At 34.7% G+C, this 10010-nt stretch overlaps 2 protein-coding genes across 4 annotated transcripts; one reads left to right on the top strand and one right to left on the bottom strand.

Moving 5' to 3' along the window:
• Positions 1-2654: 2654 nt before the first annotated feature.
• LOC145101073 (Mitochondrial transcription termination factor family protein) lies at positions 2655-4735 on the top strand. Of its 3 annotated transcripts, XM_079038238.1 has the most exons (4): positions 2743-2793; positions 3010-3147; positions 3289-3509; positions 3615-4735. In XM_079038238.1, the coding sequence occupies exons 3-4, from the start codon at positions 3324-3326 to the stop codon at positions 4587-4589; spliced, it is 1161 nt and encodes a 386-aa protein (XP_078894364.1). In that variant the 5' UTR covers positions 2743-2793; positions 3010-3147; positions 3289-3323; the 3' UTR covers positions 4590-4735. The 3 variants fall into 3 exon arrangements, with proteins under 3 accessions (XP_078894363.1, XP_078894362.1, XP_078894364.1); XM_079038237.1 differs by lacking the exon at positions 3010-3147 and having other exon boundaries at positions 2655-2793; XM_079038236.1 differs by lacking the exon at positions 3010-3147 and having other exon boundaries at positions 2661-2793; positions 3309-3509.
• Positions 4736-5525: 790 nt separating this feature from the next.
• On the bottom strand, positions 5526-8273 carry LOC145101072 (F-box/kelch-repeat protein SKIP11-like). Its single transcript, XM_079038235.1, has 2 exons — positions 7638-8273; positions 5526-7208 (listed from the first exon to the last, which is right to left on the bottom strand). Exon 2 carries the CDS (start codon positions 7084-7086, stop codon positions 5770-5772), a length of 1317 nt encoding a protein of 438 aa, XP_078894361.1. The 5' UTR covers positions 7087-7208; positions 7638-8273; the 3' UTR covers positions 5526-5769.
• Between the last annotated feature and the right edge of the window lie 1737 nt (positions 8274-10010).

Raw genomic sequence — 10010 nt, 5'->3', positions numbered from 1 at the left:
AAAGGTTGAGAACGCGAGAACAGTTCTGGACCAATCATTTTATAAGGGTATATTAGTAACTTTATATAAATATTAATTATTGATTTCCTAAAATCTAGGGATAATGATTTTAATTACCTAACAAAATTAATATTTCCTTTTAGTTAATAAAATATATATAAATATCTTTTTTATGATTTTTCCCAAAAATTATTTATGACCACTTCAAAAAAATCACCTAAAAAAATTAATATTTCCTTTTATTTTAAATCTGAAAAGAAAATCTTAAAAAAAATATATTATTTTCTAATATTTCACGTTTTTGTTTTTCAAAAAAAAAAAAGAATAGAAATCCAATCACAAATCAATACACTTCCAATCATAAATGAAAACACATCAAATTACAAATAATTCAATGCATTTTTCATAAATTGAAAATAAAAAAAGTGTAAAAATTATCATTTTTTCATAAAATGAATACCTCTAATCATAAATAAATACACCCATTCACATGAATACACTAATATTCATAAATAAATACAATCATTCACACATGAATACATTGCAATTCACAAATGATTACACTGTTATTTATAAATTAATACACATTCTATCATAAATGAATACACGTGTTATTAATAAATGAATACAACTATTCACACATAACTACAATGTTATTCATAAATGAATACACGTGTTATTCATAAATAAATAAAACCATTCACGCACCCCCTTCAAGAAATTATTACCAAAAAAATCGAAAATTAGGATTGTGTTTCTTTCCATTGGTACACCTCGTTGTCGCTTTTTGGTTTGCAAAATCTCTCCCATAAGGTGGGAAATTGCCCCTGAAAGGGGTCAGAATGTAGTTGTTGTTTCCAGGATCAGAAGTGGAGTCTCCGAACACCAAAATAGCAGAAACCTTGTGGTTTTGAGTAGACGTTTTCACGATAAGATCTTGTGGTTCATAAAACTTAATTCCTAAGCTAGATTCATGTATGAATAGAAAGAAATACGAGTAAAGAAATGTAGTTGATTAAACTTCATTGATTTACAGTAAAAATAAAAATAAAAGAGAAGATAATCATTACCGATCGAAGCAACTGCCCCATCGAGACCCCTTCCATCATTCCAGTCGAAAATGCTCTCACAGACATTTTATCGAGCACCTTATGTGCACAGTTCATCCCTTATTCACGAACAGACCCTCTTGGCCCCATTGGTTCCCATTCATTCAACAAATTAAAGACCATTGCCAATTTCTAAACAAAAGTGTACAATTGTTGAGAGCGATCCATTATTTTCGATTAAATACCAAATCTGGGTAGCCATGTGTTAAGATATTTGTATTTGGATAATAAAATTTCAAAGAACATACCTGTGAACAATGTGTCCCTTTCCATCCACTAAATCTACCCGACTTCAGGTGAGAAAGTATCAACCTACGAATCAATGGTAGCATACCTGTAGAATGACACGAACACCAGCACTGTGGTTTACTGGTTGTGGTCTGCTCGTTGGGCCACCCGAGTACCACCACAATATGCCTCAAAAGTCGCTGCTTCACCATCTCCAATTGTCATAGTCATCTTCGCCATTGCCAATTGTCACAATCATCTTCGCCATTGCCAATTGTCACAATCATCTTCGGCCGTCACTCTTGATTGGAGCTGTGTGCGACGATGATGGGTGCGGTGTAAGATGAAGATGGGGAACATATCTTCGTGGTGGGTTGTAAGTGATGCCCAGATCGATGATGGCCTGAGTTTTATGAAACCCTAAAAAGAGAAAGGTGGAAATATATACACGAGAAGATTAAAGGAAATATGTGAGTGGGTGAGAAATTATAGGATACAGTTAAAGCTGAAATTCCTGTTATGTCCTTCTGACCATTTAAAAGTTACATTTTAATGCCAACAGTTTAAGAATTTTTCATAATTCCCCCTTTCAATAATGACCTTAGATTTAAGTATTTAAATTGTCCAGATCTGTTCTCGCGTTCTCAACAATTTAGGTGTTCTCATTTGATCCTAATCCTATATATATATATATATATATATATATATATATATATATATATATATATATATATATATATATATATATATATATATATATATATATATATATATATATATATTGGGAAAATTTACTAAGCTTCGTGTTTATCCAATTGTTGATGTTTTCAGATTTCATCGGGGAATGTGGAAACGCAAAGACATGACTATAAATATTCATTAGTAGCAACAAAGATTCTACATTTACTATAATACTCTGATTTTCAACAATGTGTTCTGTGACAAATGGTTTTTCTTAACTTGTATTCTGAAAATGAACAATTTTACTTTAACTAAAAATAAGAATTTCTTATTGTGAAAATGAGACGTTATAAAAACAATGGAAATATATTGTATATTTTCGCAGCTTACCTTTTGTTTATAATCAAACTGTTTTCTTTAATGTCGATGTAATAAATTTACAAATTTGCCTTATAACCAAGTGACACATAAAATCAGTTTTAAATGTTGATCACAAATTGACAATTACTCGGCCCAACCTATTCAAAGCCCAACTGAACTAATATCCAGATTTTAGCCTTTTTAGGCCATGTGAAGTGTTTCAAAATTTTCACTTCAGTCCTTGATTTTCAAATAAATCTGATTTCTACCCTAAAAAAATTTGTTTTCTCACACGGGTATCTTAAGTAGTTAAGTTACCACTGAAATTCCGTCCGCAACCATGGCGTCTTGTCTAAAACGAAGAACAAGTAACCTTCTATCACAAAAGCCTCGAATCCTTTCATCCTTTTTCGCCGTAAGTTGATTGTAATTTTACCAATATTTACTATATATGGCTACTCTTAATTCTTTTCGGAAATTCGCTTGGGTTGTGATTAAATGTCTGTAATTTCTAGGGTTTTTTTGTTCGTCAGAATTTCAAGATTTAGCAATCTTTTCTATTTTAGGTTTTCGTATTGCAGCCGTGATTTGGTTCTCTAATATGTTATTCCTAAACCCTGTAAACTTGCAGATGTATGTACTTCGAATTAGGGTTTTAGAAATTAGACTAGAACGATTGATCCGGATACGAAAGCAAACCAGCAATGCCTAGAGTTTCCATTCTTGTTATAAGAAACAGATTATCCTTACGACCTTACCTCCGTCAATGGTGTGCATTTGCCTGTTTGAACTTGATATCTAATTCACTCATTTGATTAGCAGTTTACTGCATTCCCACAGTGCTCCTATTTTTATGATTACTTGAAGCTTTTTGTTGGTTGATTTATGTTCTTTCATTTATGTCATGTAGATGTTCTCTGTCATCTGCAGGAGAGATGGTTTGGTATGTTGGCTTACCAAGACCATTTAGCACATAAGACTAATACTTCCATTATCAAGAACCTTGCTCTAATAAAATATGGGTTAACAGCTTCTTTTTCAACTTTCTCTGATTCAACCAATGAACTGGTGGAAGAAGCAGAAGCATCCACCAACATTCCCGATGAAAAAGATGTTGCACTCCAAGATCAGGTCTCAATTTTAACTTCTTTAATCAATTTTTATTTTTATTTAAAAAAAAATGATGAAAATCCTTAACCTCTCTTCTATTTCCCATTTTTCCTCTAAGAGTATCAGTTGCCTTCAAAAACCTGTCAAGATTTATTCATACAATGGGGATGCAACAACCACGAAACATCACAAATCTTTGAACGAATGCCATCTCTCCACAAAGCAAAACTCGATAAACTTCAATCCAAATTACAAATCCTTCATGACCTCGGATTCACCTCCTCTGACTTAGTCAAAATCATAAGCTGTAGGCCCCGTTTTCTCAAATCAAGACTCAACAACTGCCTCGATGAACGTGTCAACTACCTTGAAAACATATTCGGATCAAAACAAACCCTCCAAAAAGCCATTCTTAGAAACCCTTCCATTCTTACATACGATTTAAAAAAAATGATCAAACCCACAGTCGAGTTATACAAATCAATGGGTATAACCGGAGACGATTTAGCACTAATGCTACTATCACGCCCCACCATAATCCCACGCACCTCACTAACACCTGAAAAATTGGATTTCATTAAAAGAACGGGTGCTTCTCGAGATTCCAAAATGTACAAATACGTTGTTACCCTTATGGCGATTTCACGAATTGAAACAATTCGTGAAAAAATAGCGAATTTGGAGAAGTTTGGGTTTGTTGAGGATGAGGTTTTTCGTCTTTTGGGCACCTCGCCACTTGTGTTGACTTTATCGGTTGACAAAGTTCAAAGGAATATGACTTTTGTGGTGGCAAGTATGAAATTACAAGCGAGGGTAGTGCTGAGTCATCCTTTTTTGCTTTATAATAATCTTGAAACAGTTATGAAACCTCGTATGATTGTTGCTGGGAAGATTGAGGATTTGGGATTGGTTCCGAGGATTGAAGGGTTTAAGGTTTTTACGGCTTTGAGGATGACAGAGAAGAGGTTTTTGAAGGCGTTTATTGATTGTCACCCTTTGGAGATTTCAAAGGTGTTGATGGAATGTTATTTGGATGCAAAACATGTGAAAAGATTAGCCGAAGAGTCCAAGAAGATTTTGCATAAAGGGTTTCCTTTTTGAGGTTATATGTTTTTTAATTTCATGTGTTTGTCAAATTACTTGTGTAACTTAAGATTAGCAAATGAGAATGATTTTAAAGATTACATTTTTCAATGTAAAGTTACATTGTGGAGATGATTAAAGATTCTATAGGCTCCATTTCTTGATGTTGCATTGCCAAGTTTTATCGACTTTATGTCAACCCATAGAGTTATGGTGTTATTGACTTTATGTCAACCCATAGAGTTATGGCTCATGTGGGTTAAATCCTAACCTATGCTAAAAGCTATTTGTTTTTTCTAAAAAACAATTTCCGACCACTTATTGTTCAACACACGCACATTATTTGACTATTCGCAATTGTTTGTTTTTCAGAAGACTTTTGACTTAAAAACTGTTGTGCATGTACTGCATAGCGCAACATTTGACCCCCCTGCTTTAAACATCTTCACACCTTACTTTAACTTATTGCAGTAGTCTGCAGAGGTTGAAAAACAAACAAACTTTTTATTACATGTTGCAACCGTTTGGTCTCCCTCTTCTGTTATAGAGGGTTGCAGAGGTAGTCCGTAGACCAGCAGATTTCAGACATTTTTGCTTCGAAAAAACAAACGGCAAGTTAAGACCATAAGGTAGTTAAGGTTCATGATTGAGTCCAATAATTCCTAAATATTATTTACCAAAAGAAAGGACCAACTTGAGACCATGTTTGTTATGTGAAACGGAAAATAACAAATAACAAAATTGTAGTGGTTTGACATTCAATGGATTGGACTGATGTCAACGAGACAAAAATTATAATTTTTTTCACAAAAATATGTGGTAAGAAAGATGAATGACAGAATCGTCTTCAATATCATGTTTTTACAAAAGACGTTAATGCCCTTACTCTCGTCAATAATGAAGATAACTTATGTAACAAATGGAACCCTAAGATATAGAAACAATAGAAGAATCTCAACACGAAGCAATATAGATATGTATGTTTTCTTTTAGATCAATTTTGACAAAATTCTACCTATCAAAGACAAGTTATTACATCCTCTAACCCTGATACAGACACATGACAAGTTTAAACAATACAACCTTAAAGAAATCTTTAATGTCAAGTAAAAATCTGTTTTTTTCTTCATGAACAATTAAAATTAAAAATAATAATAAGAAAAAAAAACTTCTGTTGATAAAAAAAAAACCACCACCTTCAGCACCCCATCACAGCACAATTGTAGACAAAGTTACTACTCTGTTTCCTCCCAAGCATAGTCCACCGTGGCGGCCCGTCTCGTGGGACCCATGAATTCACTTCTATAAACCCGGTCCCACTACTCCTGGGCCCACCAATCACAACAACCCGGTCACCACAACCCCTAAACGCGATCCCCCACCCGTTCATCGAGTCTGCCCGTTCGGGCAGCCGCCCGACTGTCTCCCATTCTTTCCTTTTTTTATCATACTTCCTCACTTCCATATCTACACAGTCAGCAGCATACAGCTCATTATCCACCACCGCCACTAGTGGCGGCGCCTCCGTGGTGGTTGCTGACGTGGCAGCCCGCACCGGCGACATATTCGGAATCTCCGTCCAAACCCGCGTGACCAAGTCAAACTCTTCACCACAAGTCAACGGCCTCATGTCAACACCTCCTACCCCACCAATCACATAAAACTTATTATCCATAAATACCCCTGAACACATTTTTCTTGGTTTCAACATGTTGGGAAGAGTCACCCATTCGCCTGACTCACTGTTGTAAAGCTCAGCCGAGTTCACAACCTTTCCAACCGGGTCCGACCCGCCCGCGACAATCGCGATCTGCCCGAGACTTGCTGACCCGAATAAACATCTGGGCGCGTTCATTAGCTGCCCGAATGACCATGAATTTGTTAATAAGCTGTACTTGTAGATGACATGATCAAGAACTTCTTTTCCTAACACGAGTAACTCGGTGCCAACTGCTAGTGATTCTTTATCGGAGAATTGAAAGCATGTGTTTGATGACATTGTGGGAAGATGCATCCAATGTTGGTTAATCGGGTCGAAAGCTTCCCATTGGACCAGGTGGCAAGAAAAGTAAACCCAATGTTCGATGATGTTGTTTTTTCGTCTTAATCGGTATAGTTCACCGGTTCTGATGAGGTCACGGAAGGTCCGGTTTAACGATGCTAAAGCACCGTAATCGGACCGAGAGCATCGGAGGAGACAACTGATTGAGTTGTCTCGTCCGATTGCATGGATTAGAGAACTGGAATCGAAATCGGAATCGGAATGGGAATCGGGATTGGGATGATTGTTGGATTGGTCGATGGCGAGGTCGTGAAATCCTAATCCGAGTTCAAGATTTTCGTATTTGGAGATTTTTCGGGCGTGAACGGGTTCTTCATCTTCGAGTTGTTCTAATGGTCGTTTTTCTTGATGGGATTCGATGTTGTTGATTGTGAAATTACTCATAAAACCCCAGGTGGTGTTGCTCTTGGTGTTGAAGGTTCTTGAAACAAAAAAGGATCGATCCTCCAACATGCCTTCTTGAATCAAACCCAAAAGAGATGGAAAACTTTTGGGTATCCCTGAATGAACCCTATTATCAAGATTCTTGAATTCTTCTTCTTCTTTGATCACCACCAAGCAAGAAACTTTTTCAACTGAAATCGCATATAGGAATATGATTATTATATTACCAAGTTATGAATCATATACAGATTCTTATTCGCAAAAATTGATGTATTGGGAAATAATAGAATCAAGTAGGTGAAGAAACACAAACACGAAGCAGTAATCGAACTGCTGTTAATCTACAAATGGCAATAACGAATAACGCAAAGCATGATAAAAATCGAAACTTTGTAAGACAAGATGCAATAATAATTTGATATTGGAAATACTCAGATCTCTCAATCTCGATATCAAATAGAATTTAACAAAGTCAATCAACCCAATCGAATGATAGTTTCAAAACCCTAAATCAATCTACTGAAAATTGAAAGCTGAGGCACTTTTTCCCCAATCAAAAAGTTAATTAGATCTGTTTGATTGGAGATTACACTAATTAAATAAAAGGGTATTTAACTTACCGAGTGGATAAGAAGAATTTACACAGAACTGCCTCCTTTGTATCGAATTATGCCGAAAATTACCAATAAAAAATCTTCTTTCTCTACATGAATTTGTTAGTTCATCAATGCTTTCTATCTTTCTCCAGCTTTCTGCATACAGGTGTCTGTGATGTGAGCTTCAGTTATTGGCGTTTCACAAAAACGAAAAAAAAAAAAAACTTGCTTTTGGTATATTTATATATATCTCTCTCTCTCTCTAGAAATCTGGAAAGCAAATGCTTTTTAGAGTTAATTTTTGTTGGGGTAAGAGAAATTAGGGAATAACAACAGGTTTTGTTATTGCTGTTTTTATTGCTTCATCTCTAATACAAATTCAAGACCTCTTTGTGAAATTTATCTCTAATATGAACAGATGTATACATAAATACATACATATATACATAGATAGACATATACATATCTATAGTATATATAGAGAGAGAGAGACAGAGAGATGAGAGAGAGAGAGAGAGAGAGAGAGAGAGAGAGAGAGGAAGCGGGGGAGGTCGGATGGAGGAGAAAGAGGAGGACGGCGGTCGACGGTGGCGTATGGGACCCACAACCAGCTGGGTTTTTTTTTCTAACTTTGCGTCGAGTCGCCGCCGTGTTCGACTGTTTTTAAGGGGTTGAGGAGATTACCGGTAACCGGCAATAGCCAGTCTTGACACGTGTTTTGGTAATCTTTATATTGTTTTTGTCTTTTTGACAAATCGGTCACCCCCTTTTCATTATGAGTATTTTTCAATTTCTAGTTCTCACGATATACGAGTTTTGGGGGTTTTATTCGTGTACGTCTCTACTCCACAAAGTAAATCATTTCTCGAATATTTAGGTTATGTTTGGAACCTTTAAATTAATTCGAACTTTTCTTAAGTTGTGCAAAAATTGTTTATAATTTGGTTTTTAAAAGGTTATTTAAACTAGTGTTTTATCGACATTATGAAATTTTATCAAATTTCTCCAATTATAAAAACCTCATTGCTCATGTCACCAAAGCTTATCTTTTTCTACTTGACAAATTTACTATTATAATTAGTTTGTGTAATGGTTTACCATATTATATAGACACATGTAGAATTATTATTTTGGATAGTTAAAAATTATAATGCTATATCACCTTATTAATAAAATGATGTAAATATTTTAATATTTTTAGCACTTAGCTTTTCTAGTATGAAAAATAATGCCAAATTCTATATAAACCATTGTAGTTTGGTTTTTTTAGTTTAACCACCATTTTTTCCTGATTTAATTGTTTTTTTTTTCATAGAGAACACTATGTGTTTTTTAGTAATGAATTGCAAAAAGCATAGGAAAACTTTTTTTTTTTTTTTTGTTAAAATGGCATCTACAAAGAATTCAAAAGTTAATGTTAAATCATAAATAAATTTCTTTTGGATGGTTAAATCGAATAAATACCAAAACTAATATGGTTTTTATGGAATTTAAATTTTTATGTAGAACATATAGAAACTAGATATTCTCAACATCAACGATTCTTATATAAATTTAGGACAAATAACTAGAAGGTTTTAATGTACTTACAAAATTAAACCTCACTACAAAATATATACACTACTATCAGAACAATACCTCACTAGTCTAGTTGCTGAGTTGTGTAGTATCTATCCCAGTCTCATCCAAAGACGAGGCTGCACTAGTTTCATTCATCTGGTAATTAACACTCAATTCATCAAGATTAATATACTCATTAGTATATGATGGATTTTGAGCATATCTACATTCTTATGTAATCATACAACCCTAATTGTTTTGGATCTAAGTTTTTCACTAGTTATACATGCAAATAGAAATTCCAAAACAATAACCCTAATACTAGCATACAATTTCGAAATCCATATGAAAACTAGGTTAGAAGATTACCTTGCTTTCTATGTAGTATAACAAGAATTCCACTGTAAATCTTGACTCTTAAAAGCTTAGTGCCTCAAGTGTTGCACCTCTAATGGAGTCACAAATACCACTAGCAAAGGATGAAAGGATAGAGGAGGTAACTCTTCAAAAATTCGGTCAGCGTTCTCCAAAAAAGCATGGGGCCTAAAATCATATGATAGGGGTTCCTTATATAGCTGAGGCTGCTAGGGTTTTCAGGTGGAAACCCTAATTTCCTTACTTAGGCCTTAAGCAGTCCATGAACCTCCTACTCTGGAAGCCTTGGACGAAATTCTATAGTGCCTTATATAGATTTCGTCCACCCCATACATAAGAAGTCCATCAGCCCAACTTTGCAACTATCAATGATTTGCAAAACCAGTCCCCGTTCTTTTAATCAGTTCCTTTAATCCCAAAATTAATTCCAAATTAATTTCTGATTAAATAATATGATTTCTA

The sequence above is a fragment of the Lactuca serriola genome, chromosome 4 (genome assembly GCF_051521515.1).
Source record: "Lactuca serriola cultivar US96UC23 chromosome 4, Lser_US96UC23_V15, whole genome shotgun sequence".
Classification (NCBI taxonomy): domain Eukaryota; kingdom Viridiplantae; phylum Streptophyta; class Magnoliopsida; order Asterales; family Asteraceae; genus Lactuca; species Lactuca serriola.
The sequence above is the reverse complement of the archived record's forward strand: the minus strand, read 5'-3'. Positions and strand labels throughout refer to the sequence as shown.

What these genes read in the sequence shown, in the direction of transcription:
- LOC145101072 (XM_079038235.1), bottom strand. Translation starts at nt 7,086, where the DNA reads ATGTTGGAGGATCGATCCTTTTTTGTTTCAAGAACCTTCAACACCAAG.
- LOC145101073 (XM_079038236.1), top strand. Translation starts at nt 2,719, where the DNA reads ATGGCGTCTTGTCTAAAACGAAGAACAAGTAACCTTCTATCACAAAAG. An exon ending in TCCTTTCATCCTTTTTCGCC is followed by an intron (nt 2,794 to 3,308) that starts GTAAGTTGATTG and finishes TGTCATCTGCAG; the next exon opens with GAGAGATGGTTTGGTATGTT. An exon ending in ATGTTGCACTCCAAGATCAG is followed by an intron (nt 3,510 to 3,614) that starts GTCTCAATTTTA and finishes TAAGAGTATCAG; the next exon opens with TTGCCTTCAAAAACCTGTCA.